We start from the raw sequence: 15839 nt of genomic DNA, 5'->3' as shown, positions 1-15839 counted from the left end.
GATGATAACCATCATTTTCATTGTAAACGAGCTAAAAGCCCTATTTTCATGTTTACTCACTAAATTGTCTAACTAATGGATATTAAATCTTCGAACACTCATGCAGTCAGTAGGGCTGTCAAATATTTAAGTACGTATGTAATCGTAGTGAACGCCATTAATCACGGGAACCACTCGCCAGTCACTTCCTACTTCAGTGTGTATGCAGGTACGCTTATCGACTGCTAGTGATGTGCAAGTGTGTCTGTGAGGTGTCGATATTTTATTCATAACTAGCTTCTGCCCGCGACTTCGTACGCGGATCCTGTCCCTTATGCCAGCGACTACGGGGTCAGCAAAATCAAAGATCTGAACCGTCTGATATTGAATTTTAAGGGCCCGTTGACTTGAAAACAACGGAATACGGATAAACATTAGAAACGTTCCATATATTTAATTAAATTGGACTAAACAAAACGCTGAGAACTGAACCGCAATAGGCGTGATCATAGGGATAAAAGTAGTGATTCTAATAAGTCTGCATTTAAGTTATGTGGCAAAAATGTTACACGTATTATTACGTAAAAAAACATTAAATAGATGACAAAGTCGTGGTGACTTAGTGGAAGTCGTGGTGGTTTAGTGGGTAGAGAACCAATCTCTCAAGTATGAGCGTGCGTCTTTGATTCCAGGTCTGGCAAGTGCCTGCCAATGCAACTTTTCTAAGTTCGTATGTACTTTCTACGTATATTTTGGATACCAATAACCGTTATTTGGAGGGGATGTTAAACTGTAGGTTCCGGCTGTCATTGAACATTCTTGGCAGTCGTTATGGGTAGTCAGAAGCCAGTAAGTCTTACCAAGGTATGTTGGGTTGAGCGGGTAACCAGGTTGTGGAGGTCAGATAGGCAGTCGCTCCTTGTAAAACACTGGTACTCAGTTGCATCGTGACTGGAAGTCGACCATAACATAATTGGGACAAAGGCTCTTGAGATAATAACGACAATAATAATGAGATATAGGCACCGCAGGACATCTGAGGCTGATGACGGGGAGTAGCAACCCCGCGGGGCTATACTATATGCTGAGTTCTCCAGGGAGAGTATCCCCCATCTCCGGCCGGTCGGAGTGAACCATGACGGGGGTAGGTCTCACGCCTCTGGCTTGGCTTGGCCGTCCAGAGTGGAGTCGCTAGAGCAGGATTAGTAGCCCTGCTCGGAGGGTAGGTGCCTCATGGTAAGCACAGGGAGCGCGTAATCTGTGTTTAAATTCCGCCGAGGTATCCTCACGCTTCAGGTTCCCGGGGGCCCAGTAAGTGAGGTGGCGAGTCTCCACCTGCCATTTTTACATGTACCATTGACATCCACTAACATCCCATCACAAATAGCCCAAGTAGTTTCCCTCAATAGTTAGCAATAGTTTAGCACAGAACCGGGGATTGTCTTTTTTTTAACGACGTCCACCGGTGAATGTCCTTGGGTTCATTTCTATAGTGTATAAAGGGATAATCGACGGTATTGTGTCACCATTTCATTAAAGTTGTCTCAAAAGGGCTTCAGCGTGTTGGCTTCGGCCCCACGTTTGCCTCCCAAAAATTCGGAACTCTGTAGTCCCGAGGTCTGGAAGAGACATACAAAATAATAATGAGATATAACGCAACAAAGTCGGAGAGTGAGGGCTCGTGACGCCACGTCTAAGTATGTAAAATTTGTACTAAGCAGTGACTTAACGAAGCGTTGTTGTATCTTCGTTATTATTTGTTTGTGAGAGAGAGAGAAAAGAAAAATACGTGTCCATTATTTTAGGATAGGATTCACCATACCTATTTCATAACATTCATTTCTATACATTTCAAGTGTAGTATTGCTCTTGAAGTTTCATATCAGGTGTTCCAGATCTTCGATGTTTATACATCAATAGAGAGTGCTTATCAGATTGAACCACTTTTGCTAAAACGTCATATCTTCATATGCTATAGTCTAGCTGGACTCCTGGAGTTCCACATCAGGTGTTTTACACCTTCAATTTGTATAAGTCAACAGAGAGTGCTTATCAGATTGAACAACTTTTGCTAAAACGTCATACCTCTATATGCTATAGTCTAGCTGGGCACCTGGAGTTCCACATCAGGTGTTTTAGATCTTCAATTTGTATAAGTCAATAGAAAGTGCTTATCAAATTGAACAACTTTTGCTAAAACGCCATACCTGTATATGGTACAGAGAAGCTGGGCTCTTGGGGTTCCACATCAGGTGTTCCAGATCTTCAAATTTATTATCTCAACTAAAAATGCTCATCACATGAAACAATTTTTGCCATGGCACCATTTTTATATCTCTTATAGTTTTGTTGGTCTGTTGGAGTTCTGCATCAGGTCTTCAAGTTTCGAAGATATATTATAGCCTATATGTTGACCAGGCTTAATACTGATACAACAAAGAAAAAATCATTGAAATCCGTTCAGTAGTTCCGAAGATTAGCGTGTACAAACAAACAGACATACAGACATACAGACATACAGACATACAGACAAACAGACAGAATTTTTTTTTTGGATTTGTGCTCCATTACTGTTTCTAAACCCCACCCAATTATTATTTTTTAAATATATTCAATGTACAGACACAGTTTTTTTACAGATTTATTATATGTATAGATTAACTAAAAAAATACATTTACAGTAGATACTCAATACGTAAATATTATTAATTTCAATTTTATAAACTTGCAATAATTGAATCGTTATTTAATTTAAAAATAAAACTACACATCGAAGTATTCAACTATTTCTACTACATTGCCAATTAAGTATCAAAAATGTAATCATTTAAATATTTTAATAATTTTAACTCTTTAATAAAATACAGTGACAAAATATTCTGACATTAATTAATGAGCAATTTCATTCACTCAATACTTATATATACACGCAACTATCACCAAATTCCTCAACCAACATGCAAAAGCTATATCGATATAAATTATCGATATAACATTTCCCCTCTCTATGGTAGCAGGGGCGAACCTCGAAGGTGGATATTAACCGATACTATCAGCTCCATGCATTATGTAATTTGAATGCAGTTTTCGTTGCCAACACTCAATGTTGCTATTTAATGTAAAAGTATTGATCAAATAACGGCTGCTCTCAGTGTTGATAGATTATTTACTATAGATGGAATTTCGGTATTAGCCTCACACATGTTAATAAATCTATGCTACTGCATATAATAAAGAGGAAAGATTTGATTGTTTGTTAGACATTTATAGCACAGTTTACCTTAAAAGTTACTTCGTTTTATAGACTCCGAAAATACTTGATCAAATTTTTTTTTTTAATTTTTGGGAGCTACATTACACCCTGGTGAACATAGGTTATATTTTATCCAGGTATGTTCAGTAGTGTCCAACGGACTCGGGTGTAATCGCGAGAAATCGGCTAGTTTTCTATATATCTGTCGATTTGCTTAGGCACTAAAGATGGAATATCGACATTAGGCCCATACAAGTAGGTATGTAATGTCAAATTCTTATTTATTCTCTAGTACCTAAGCAAACAGCAGTTACGGCCAGTTTCTTCATCAAAAGTAAAAGTCAAAGTAATGTCTAAAGTAATAGTAACGGTCAAATTCGTTTTTTCAAGGCTAAAGTGACAGCAAAACTAATAGAAAAAATGAATTTGACCGTTACTTTTACTTTAGACATTACTTTGACTTTTACTTTGGCCTTTACTTTTGATGAAGAAACTGGCTGTTAGACCATTGGGAAAGGCTATAGGTAAAAGTTGACGTGAATTAAGGACAGTACCGAAAAGTTCCCTGATTTAATGGACAGGTAATCAAAATAAAAGATATAAGAGGTATTAAGCATGGGTGAGTGTGAAAATGCTCATCATTGCATTTGAGTGTACTTTTCTTATTTAAAGGTAAGTGGTCAAACGCTTACCCTAGGAAAGGGTGTACGGTATTATTTAGGGTTGTGCTATTAGGGGAAAAAATAGAATTAGTGGAGTTTTTAGAGTGGCTCTGGCTTTATATTAAAATACATACTTGCATAGTCAGCAGAACATCACCAAAAACATTTTGATGCGAACTACAATTAAAAACATACCACCTTTATTTTTGAAAGAAAAAAATAAAGAAAAGCTTCTATTTGGACACACAACTTACAATATAATAAACAAGAATAAATGGACGGCATTAATAACATAACATAATTACATTAATTATCTCCAATAAAACATAACAACAGCGTGTATGATCAATAATAATAATATTTTCATTTAAAATACCTTTATTACCTCTAAATCCTTGCACAACGGTACCTCGGGTTCTAATTAGCAATGACATAACTTATAAGTTAACCCTTTAGCTCTTATAAGGTGTTAACCCTTGACTTACATAGGTTTAAGTGGTGAACGTGGGCGGAATATTAAACTTCATGCTTCGTTTATAGGAATATATAACTTTTGCATGCTTGCTGAGATATATTAGAAGGCTTGATAGGTTTAAAATGGCAGAACAGACTTACAAAAGCCTGAACTTGGAGAAATGGCACAACTGACCATGATCAAAAAAATATTTGGAGATGTTTGAAATAGAAGAAATTAGGTAGAGTTACAATCAACTTAAATTTTACATAGTAAAAGGTTACGACAAATGGGGAACTTCCTGCTTTTTGGGAAGTCGGTTAAAAAGCTTTAAAAACATCAAAGGAACGAATTATCTTGTTACACTTGTTTTTCCTTTTTCTTTGTAATTCGGTAAAATATCAACATGAAAAACCAATGTTCGCGAAGCATTAATTTCCCTCTAACGCGATATTTAATTAACAATTTATTATTTAACTATGTTCTAACACGAGCCCCTAGTTAGCACTGTCTCCCAAAGGCAAAACTGTCAGAAGGTTAAGTCCATACAAACTGTTCTAAATAAATAAATACATAATTTTGTTGTCAATTTGTGTATGTTTAGAAATGGACCATCAAAAAAAAATACTTATGTTCGAAACTGCGGGATTGTTCGAAAGAGTTACCGCGGCCCTGGTACATAAAAGGCCTACGACGGAACGCGACAGGTTTTAGTCAGTAAGAGTCTGATATCACCACTGCTAACCCACAGCGGGAGGGGTCATTTGATGATTTTTGACGTCGGTAAGAAAGACTTAAATGACATTAGTTACTGCTAAGAATTTATATTATTGAAAGCTTCTATTTAACTTGCAATGTTTTGTCCTTCTGAATAAAACTTTTCAGTGCCACCATCCAAGTTACTAACAAAGCTAAATTAACACGAAATCAAACTGAATTCTATTAACACATACGTGATGAAATTTCACAAAGCCGTCTTTATGAAGTCGTACATTTTTATGACTACCCTCGTCATGTCTCTTTTCTGTGTAATAATTAGCATCTTATATTATATTTTTTAGCTTGTGTTTAAAATGTTATTAAACCCGGTAAAGTTATGAAAAAAAATCGGGATTATTTAAACATTTTATATGTAGGTACTTATCTCTGATAACAACTCCCCCCATATACTCCCTCATATACTCTCCCCATATACTCCCCTATGTACTAACCCCATATACTCCCTTATGTACACTCCCCATATACTCCCTTATGTACTAACCCCATATACTCCCTTATGTACACTCCCCATATACTCCCTTATGTACTAACCCCATATACTCCCTTATGTACACTCCCCATATACTCCCTTATGTACACTCCCCATATACTCCCTTATGTACTAACCCCATATACTCCCTTATGTACTAACCCCATATACTCCCTTATGTACTAACCCCATATACTCCCTTATGTACTAACCCCATATACTCCCTTATGTACTAACCCCATATACTCCCTTATGTACTAACCCCATATACTCCCCTATGTACACTCCCCATATACTCCCTTATGTACTAACCCCATATACTCCCTTATGTACTAACCCCATATACTCCCTTATGTACACTCCCCATATACTCCCTTATGTACTAACCCCATATACTCCCTTATGTACACTCCCCATATACTCCCTTATGTACTAACCCAATATACTCCCTTATGTACTAACCCCATATACTCCCTTATATACTAACCCCATATACTCCCTTATGTACTAACCCCATATACTCCCTTATGTACACTCCCCGTATACTCCCTTATGTACTAACCCCATATACTCCCTTATGTACACTCCCCATATACTCCCTTATGTACACTCCCCATATACTCCCTTTTGTACTAACCCCATATACTCCCTTATGTACACTCCCCATATACTCCCTTATGTACACTCCCCATATACTCCCTTATATACTAACCCCATATACTCCCTTATGTACACTCACAATAGAGGCTCTTAGTTACTTACCCTATATACACCCTTATGTATTTACCCTATAAACACCCTTATGTACTTACCCCATATACCTACCTAGTTACCTACCTAGTTTATAGTGTGTTGTACATGTTTTCGGACTTGAATCACTTTGTTTTCCTCTACATCACTCACTTATCTGTTAGGCACACACACATACATATATCATCATCATCATCATCAGCCTATGGCAGCCCACTGCTGGACATAGGCCTCTCCAAGTGCACGCCACTGAGATCGATACATATATACGTATTGTGAACTTGTTTTATGTGTCACTGTTCCTGTCATGATTTACTCCTATAACAACCACATTTATGTGCACTAGTATAAACTCCGACTGTTCAATTCATATTCAAGCGACTTGCTAGCAATAAATTGTTCTGAAGTACTCATAAGACTTCATGAAGCACTTAATTCAGAGATTAAAGTGCTTACCGAGCAATAGACTGTCACATATTACAGTTACACAGTTTCTCTCTGTACTTGTAGCTTTAGGGTCCGTTCAGACAGACCGGCTCGGAGAGCATCGGCGCGCATTTTTCTTTTCACACAGACCGGAATCGGCGCCGATCGGCTCCAGTCGGCTCGTCTTATTATTTCACACCGAGCGCCTTCGAGCATTCTTAATGACAAAAGCAGTGCACATGCAAAAATATACCTTACAAAAAATACTGAGTACTCGATTTTTAACGTATTAAGAATTTGCTCTCCTCTCCGAGCCGGTCTGTCTGAACGGACCCTTAGTTACAATGCCGACTAAACAGTCGGTCGACAGTCGGCCCAATGATTGGCAAAAAATATGTTTAAAGAAAATCTTGATTCCAATGAAAGTTTCCAGTCGGTCTGATACAGCTAAATACCCTGATCTTTGTAATGTGTTACTGCCATTCATCTTTATGATGTGTGTGCCCAAACAATCGGCCGACTAATAGTTTGCAGTGTAGTAGTAGTACTAATAGTCTTAATATTTATATGAGAATTACTTAAGGCTGTATGAAGGAGCTCTTATGTGTATTAAGGATTTATCCTAATGATTACGGAGCTTTTCTTATTACGAATAGTACCTAGAAGAAGTATTTACCTACAAGTTTGTTTCGCTTACGGAAACTTCTTTACGGACTTGTACAGTAAACTGTACATTAGTGGTAACTGTCATGCACCTTAACTCAATAGTACTATTTATCCAGGTATACAGAGTAATTCCCAACGGAATGCTGGTAAAAGTGTAGACGGAAGGATGTCCTAGCTTATATTATAGTACTCGTACACCCGAATAACATTAAAACAACTAAACCTGTTTAACTAAATCGGTTATAGTTTATTTATAGTTATGTACAGTCAACTTCAGGTCAGTGGTCAGTGGTAGTCAACTTCAGGTCAGTAATAGTTTTATAGGAAAATCTAGCCTTCTTCGATAAGTAGGCTAACTTAAAGACGAATACCTGGATAAAAAGCATCTCATAGTCTTCTTCGATAAATGGGCTAACTTAAACACCAACATCTTTTTCAATCCAGTAGTTATTGAGAATAGCGCGTTTAAGCAAATAAACTCTTCAGCTTCATAATATTAAGTATAGATAACACGTAAAATTAATTCGTTATTACCTATTGTTACCTTATATATTGTTGTAAGTAATATCTATTTCCTTTGTTATAGATGTACAGGCGTGAATCATTGCAACTTTCTGCTGTATGAAGACTTCCCCCCCTCCACGAGTTGGTCGCCAGGAGCTGTGTTCATTAAATATGCTTGTTTTGATGGTAAGTAGCATACACAAGTTGTACATACCTATTTTTTAAAGTCTAGACAGGAGATGGATTTTTAATATCAGAGCAGGAACTAAGGGAGAACACTAAAGAAATAATAAATGGAGAATGACGTTCCTTTTTGCAGAGAGGCGTAAGGATCGTTGGAGTCTTATAATGAATTCTCACTTTTATCTCAAGTCACCGTTCAGAGAATTATTGTTATCTTATGTTTGGTTTTGGAAATTGCATCACATATCAATCAATTTAAAACCGGTCACTGCAGACGATAATACTTAATTACTAAAATATTTTCACTGTAGCATTTTAAAAAAAATATGAATTCACTAGTTTTATTGGATGAAAATAATGAACTTTAAGCCATACTGTTCATTCCATAATATTAAATTGTTCACATTCATGTAGTTCTGACATCTCACAGTGACGTCAAAGCTGTTAATTAAGAGGACGAATTGGAAATTTTGGCGCCAAGGATCTCAATTTTTCTCAGTAAATACAAAACGGATCAAAATACAACTTGGTTACCTGAAAGTTGCCTGATATAAAACTTATTTTGTTAGACTTCAAAACATGATTAGGTAACTTTTATAACAGAGAAAAATATATCAAACATACCTCTTTTTAAAAAGAGATTCACATATTATGGGCAAACGGGACCGATTTAAGCCTCTTAACTTTTTTAGTAGTTGAGTCAAATTATCAATTCTAAATAATACTTAAAAAAAAAATATGTAATTCTAAATAATAAAATTACAAAACCATTTTGTCGCTTACGACTTTTAGTTATAAGCTAGCGCGCGTATTGTAATCCTCGCCCCGCTCAGACGCTCCGTCCTCTCTTGGCCCCTTAGATGCGTGTGCCGGTTATGGAATTATTGTTTACCAATTCGTCGCCTTAAACTACTGCGTCAGATGCGCAGAATGGATAGCATTTCCACGTACAGACAGTCACAAAAGCTTTTTCTTAAAAAATGAGTACTGTATTGCACAGAAATGCATCAATGACCAGACTTTTGAACAGTTTTTACATCTGTTTTGGTTTTATCTTATGGGTAGAAAGTTTTTTCACCATTTAATAACTGTCTTAAATAAGAGTAAGTCCTTAAAACGTAAGAAAAACTTTTTGAACTCTGGGTTCATCATGCAGACAACATTTCAAAGACTTTTCTCCTTGATGGTACTTCGGCTAATTAGTCGTGAAGCGAAAATTGCCGGGAAAATATAGGAGCACTAAGTACAGTATGCAGTGGTATTTTACATGTAAGCCGGATTTTCGCTTTGAAAACATTCACAAAGCAAGGATACTTAATTTTAGTAATTAGTGTTCCTACTCAGGCATAAATATTATTTACCTCACAAAAACGTATCAGTTTTCAGGGGCCTGATAAATAAAATCCAGGAACCAGTATTTAACAGGACCATGGACAGAAGTCATTTTTTTTATCAAACTTTCCTTACACACTAATAAATTAATGTGCCCAAAACGATCCCAAAAACCGGCCAAGTGCGAGTCGGACTCGTGCACGAAGGGTTCCGTAAATTACAGTTAAATCAACCTATCTCAAAAACTATAAGAGATACTTTGATCAAACCAAAAATCGTTGAAAGAGTTAATTAGCATGCATCACCTCTATTTTTTTTAGAATTTTATACCCCGTAGTTATAAAAATAGAGGGGGGGGGACATACTTTTTACGACTTTGAGAGCTGATATCTCAAAAACCGTTCACTTTAAGAAAAATGTTTTTTAGAAAACTTTATATCATTTTAAAAGACCTTTCCATTGATACCCCACACGGGTATGTACATCGAAAAAAAAAATTTCATCCCTCAGTTACATGTATGGGGGGCCCCACCCCCAATTCTTTTTTTTACTATTTAGTGTCATATTTTTGTAGCGGTTCATACAACACATATTCCCATCAAATTTCATCACTGTAGTACTTATAGTTTCCGAGTAAATCGGCTGTGACAGACGGACAGACGGACAGACGGACAGACGGACATGACGAAACTATAAGGGTTCCGTTTTTGCCATTTTGGCTACGGAACCCTAAAAATGACCCCCTATAAGTAATATTTTTTCACTTCACCATCACCCATAATAACTTAATTTAATAGACCGATACAATTTAATTAATTAACACTCCCATAAAAATATGGAAGGTCTACGAGCACATGGCGTTAGTAGTGTGAAATTGATTTATATTGCAACAGATGTATAACATCACGCCTAAAGTGTTATAGGGTATAGGCCATGTGTTGGGGTGTAAACTGCAAGTTTAATTTGTCATTTTGTATGTCTGTGGTTTTGGGTTTGAATGAACTCATCTGCCTAGACCGGTAGTCTGACCTGCAGCTGACTTCCTCAACTCAGTTTATGACTACTTATTAAAATTTACTGTCAAAGATGTTCTAATGACAGCTAGCCGGAACCCATTAATTAAATGTGCCTTCCAAAATACGCTTAATCGTTAATAGATGTTAATTACACGATATGATAATATTAAAAGTCACATACAGAAATATTAAAAAACTACCGACTATGTCATATTTCAATTGAACTTTATATGTTCGTGGGAACATAGACGCAACGCTATAAACTAAATGATAGTTTGATCGCCCTTACTATGTCAAACACCAAGTTTGAATACCCAAAGCGAAAATTGACTGTAAATCTATTTCAACAAGAACAAACTTTGTCAATCCAACTTTACTTCTAAAGCAACAACAATTACTACACCATATACCATTGACAGTACATTTACCCTTGGGAATCCCATGTGCTTCCCATTGTTAACATAACCAGATTAAGTTGATCCGTAGCACGTTGCTCATTTTCGCTGTGTCCATAGACTTTTGTACGACGCCTTCGAAGTGTAGGGCTCAAGTTATATTGGTACTCCTGTTTGCCATAGCATTGACACATTTTACCCCGAAATGTTAAAATATCAGTAAGTTGGGGGCACCTAATGGAGTATGGCAACACATAGTTGTCGTCACGTGCGCGCGATTTCAAAGGAATTGTACAATTTATGTGGTCTTTGTAATTTTGTGTTTGGGGGGTGTTATCGCGTGCCTGTTGTTGTTTGGCTGAGAATTTTAAATATCGAATGTTATGTTGGACAAAGAATATCGATATAGTGCCCCAACATAGTTGGAAAATGGCTAGGCAGATAATGTTATCTTGGTATTTTGATATTGCCATTTTTAACATTTATAGAGGTACAATGTTGCGAAACTTGCTTTTGCTTCTACTAAAAAAACTTTGGTGTATTAAATGAACAACAACAGTTTATCTCATAACCATTCAACTCTCAAATAAATAACTTTGAAGCTTAACTCGGAGGTCTGATGAACCAAACATAATGCAACATAATGCATGCATCTCCCACACAAGTAACTTTGCAAACCAACGTAAATCCAGCAGGAATAATGCATAAAGTTCACCCGTTATGCACTAGCTTCATGCAAACTGCACTTTGAATAGCCAACTTGTTCCTGTATTATGGAAAAAACTTTTTCATAGCAAAAGAGGAGAAAGGAGTATTTATTTCTATGCATATTAAAAGCGTAAATTGAAGATAGCATTTGTGCTGAAGATTGAAAAAAAGTAGAAAAGTTTTGTAAACCGAAATTTTTTACTAAAAGCTTTGAAAATGTATTTTGAGCTTTTTGTAACTAGCTATTATTAGGCTAAATTGTCTTTACTTATACTTACATATTATAAAGCTGAAGGGTTTGTTTGAACGCGCTAATGTAAATAAATACCTGGTTCGATTTGAAAAAATCTTCCAGTGTTAGATAGACCGTTTATCGAGGAAGGCTTCGATTATGCTAATGAAATAGGCCTTTTTTCTATTTTCACCCATATCGGTTCACCCGTTTTACTGGCTGAAATACATAGATATATTTGCTTTTCAAATATTGGTCAGGATTCCAAATATGGGTACCTATTCCAATATAGGTCACAACAATTTTTTGTTTTTTTATTCAATGGACATTTTGGTGTCAGTATATATTATGCCCATTCGTTATAGACCACAATGGACATTACCATAAAATGATGGATGCTTTCATATTATTCGCAATAATATCGGTATTATGAATGGTTATTATTGCAATATTAATATTGGGTTCCGAATGGCACAGTTATTATTTTTGTGCTTATTGTTTATGCTTATTGTTTATGCTTATTAAGAATGTGGGTGACGTTGACTCATTTTGATTAAATCGATTAATAAATTGGTGTGGGGTAAGAAAATAGCAGGAATAGTTTAAGTGAAATTAGACCTGAAGCCGATCCCAACATAGTTGGGAAAAAGGCTCGGAGGATGAGGAATGAGGTCAAAAATAATAATAATTCGAGTTAAAAACTTTCTCCTTTTTGGGAAGTCGAATAAAAAGTTTACACACGGAAGTGTTATAAGCTCTAAAGCCTTATTTATTGATCTTAATAAAACAGTTTCCTTAGATAACTCAAAATTTTAATTGCACCCGTTTCGCATCTCGCAGCACTCTGCCATACCTTGCATGCACCCTTATGAACAACAAGCGTCGTGTGTGTCGAATTCCGAACACGTGCGATCTACTGCTACCCTGATTGGCGACACAATGCGTCTATCCTCCCCTACGTACACACACTGGCAAAAAAATGACACAATACTTTACCCCTACGTCAGGGTTACTTAAACTTTGTAATCACGGACCACTTTCACAGTTTAAATAATTCCGGGGACCTTGTGAAAAAATATTTTTAGAAAACCTTCGTAGCTTCGCCACCCAACAACTACAATGTCTCGTCGAGATTACTACACAATTTCATAATACTTACATATGTTTAAAATCCATAAACTGACCTACTGCGGACCTGACCCTGATGCACATGCTAACGGGTCCGTGGACCCCACGTTGAGAAACCCTGCCCTACGTACACTTACTGGCAATTTTTTGGTCCCCGCGATAAAGCGATGGACCAATTTTTTTTTGTCAATATAGGTTAGGGGTGCGTATTGTTATGTTAATGTTTCTTTTTTAATTGTTGTGGTGTTTTATTTGGCTTTCGATTTAGATCGTCGCGTTAGTGCAGGTGGCTTATTGGAATAGGTTAAGCTGAGGTCCCACAATTTAACAGGAAGAGAAATTCTAACCGGTTTGTGAAAGCTTTCTTTCTGATTTAATATGATGTATTTGAATATGTTCGGCTCATTTAGGAGCCCTTTAATAACGGAACAGAAGTAGATAAGACACATAAAACTGGTTTTACCAGCTGATTACACAAAATTGATATAACTACACACTTTCCTACAATATAATTTTCCCATTACAACTCAATTGGTTGCAAGTTACTAGTAGTAGCTTGATAACTAGTATGTTCTATGTAATTGTTGGAGCAACTATTTCACTTGTGGGGTTGCAACGATAATTGCTATTCCCACCCTCATAAGAACATTAAACTCACATCGAAGGACTACCAATCCCACGCTGATTTTGGAAACGATAAAAATGATGTTAAATGTACTGGGACCACTGGGCTATGTGTCAGATGCCTTATCAGCGGGTTTTTACCGCAGTGCTCATATAACTCTCTGTGTATCTGTGAGGGAGGTGCGCTTTACCGTGTACATTATAGTGGCAACCGTGGTAACGTCGCCAAGCTTCCACGGTAGCCAGAAGCCACGTAGGGAGCTGTAGCTCGTGGCCACGCTTCCAAATTGGCGACGTTGCCAAACCGTCGCCAAGTGAGTTAGGTTCTATACATTTCAATACTAACTGCTTGGATACGTAGCCGGCGACGTCGCCATTGGCGTCCTAATGAGGCAGGGTTCTTAGTCGTTACCCGGGTGCGCGAAGTATTTGTAGTTCCCTCGCGATGCTGATGAAACCGCGGGAGACAGTTGCTTAGTAGTGCTAGTAGTAAGTAAATGAAGATCATCATAAACCACCTAACTAAAAGTACACAATAAAAACCAAATTAAGCCTCAAAAAACTATAGTTAACCAAATAAATCCAGTACTACATAACTGAATATTTTCCACATAATCCTGATCCACGCACCATTAATCTATCAACGGGATCCCCGAACCGAATCTGTCGATGAGATTAATCTGCCGAGCCGATTTCGTTACTGATAAAAACGGAGATTATAATAATTGGATATGGCGTATTTTGTGGGGAAATTAAAGATGTTTTGATATATGTGCTCTGAAGGGTAGGAAAAAAATAGTATTAGGGACTGATGTAGATTGCAATTTATGATAACGTATCCAATGTGGCAATGCAGCTAGTTGTTTTGGGCACGATCTGAGCTGACTGTGATGTGAATGAGATTTTTAATGCTTTATTGTAAATTCGTTTCCACTAGAACCTAGTAATCTTAGAACTAGTTGGCGCCACCGGAAAAGAATATTCTTCCTCAATTTATGGGCTATCTAACACTAATTAAATTATTAATTACAAGAAAGAAAGAAATAATATGTATAAATCTCTTGAAAATATTTGGACGTATGAAAAGCTCACTTAATTATAAAATAAGTTAGACAATTTTCTTTAAAAGCGTCTTCGAAGTAAAACGTTTTATGTCTTTACTCGAAGCTTGCCAAAACAGACAGTAATTTGTATTTAATTTGGGTTTTATGTTAAAACTTAGCAAATAGCTGTTGTTAAACGCTCGCCATAAAAATGAAATATAATGAATATGCCGCACGAATGATAATTTTATGCGGAAAGACAACTTTTCTATAAGTTTATAATGATACATTGGGTTTCTTTAGTTTTGGCTAAAACTGGCTAAGTTTCTTTCACACCATTAGAAACGAATTACATACCTATTTAGTATTTAAGTATCTCTTTAGTATTTATCTCTTGATAAGTTCATTGAGTAGTTTATATTTGCGCTGGTTACTGACGTTTCCGTCGAATTATACTATACTTTATTTCATCACCTATCGTTTAACTAAAACAAATGAAAGGCAAATGAAAGTAGGGAAATTATATTAAAATTTATTTCACTTACGATATCATTCACAAGCTTGAAATAAAAAACCGTAGAAAGCTTCTAATATCACACATTAATGACGCAATCTTACTTCCAGTGAATCACATAAACTATTGCAATAATATTTCACCACCTCACAGAATCCAGACGAGAAATGGGATATTCTAAGAGCAGTGAATACCGACGTCATAGAGTAATAAGTACTGTGACGTCATTCCACGTGGAGCGTTTTCACAAGTAATGTTCTAGACTAACTGGCTGCTGTCGGTGGGTAACGCCCACTCTGTATATGTGTATGTAGGAGGTTAATATTACATGTACTTTGTGAATATCTTAAACAAAGCAAAGAGAAGATGCAAAAGGCAGATTTTAATTAATTTATACATTTTCTCCCAAAGACACCGATGACTGTGCTTCGGATAGCACCACGGAGGAGAAAAGACTAGGACGGCACGTTAAACTGTAGGTCCCGGCTATCATTGAACATCCTTGGCTGTCGTTACGGGTAGTCAGAAGCCAGTAAGTCTGACACCGGTTTAACCAAGGGGTATCGGGTTGCCCGGGTAACTGGGTTGAGGGGGTCAGATAGGGCAGTCGCTCCTTGTAAAGCACTGGTACTCAGCTACATCCGGTTAGACTGAAAGCCGACCCCAACATAGTTGGGAAAAAGGCTCGGAGGATGATGATGATTTTCTCTTAAAGATAGAT

General features: G+C 36.8%; 1 protein-coding gene across 1 annotated transcript in view; it reads left to right on the top strand.

Moving 5' to 3' along the window:
• LOC124645918 overlaps positions 1 to 15839 on the top strand; it is a 135004-nt gene that overhangs the window by 82153 nt on the left and 37012 nt on the right. Inside the window, exon 3 of the mRNA XM_047185897.1 lies at positions 8026 to 8129. Coding sequence (XP_047041853.1) covers positions 8026 to 8129 — 104 coding nt within the window. The remainder of the gene's footprint in view (positions 1 to 8025; positions 8130 to 15839) is intronic.

Source organism: Helicoverpa zea, chromosome 3 (assembly GCF_022581195.2).
Source record: "Helicoverpa zea isolate HzStark_Cry1AcR chromosome 3, ilHelZeax1.1, whole genome shotgun sequence".
In the NCBI taxonomy this organism is placed as follows: Eukaryota; Metazoa; Arthropoda; class Insecta; order Lepidoptera; family Noctuidae; genus Helicoverpa; species Helicoverpa zea.
The sequence above is the reverse complement of the archived record's forward strand: the minus strand, read 5'-3'. Positions and strand labels throughout refer to the sequence as shown.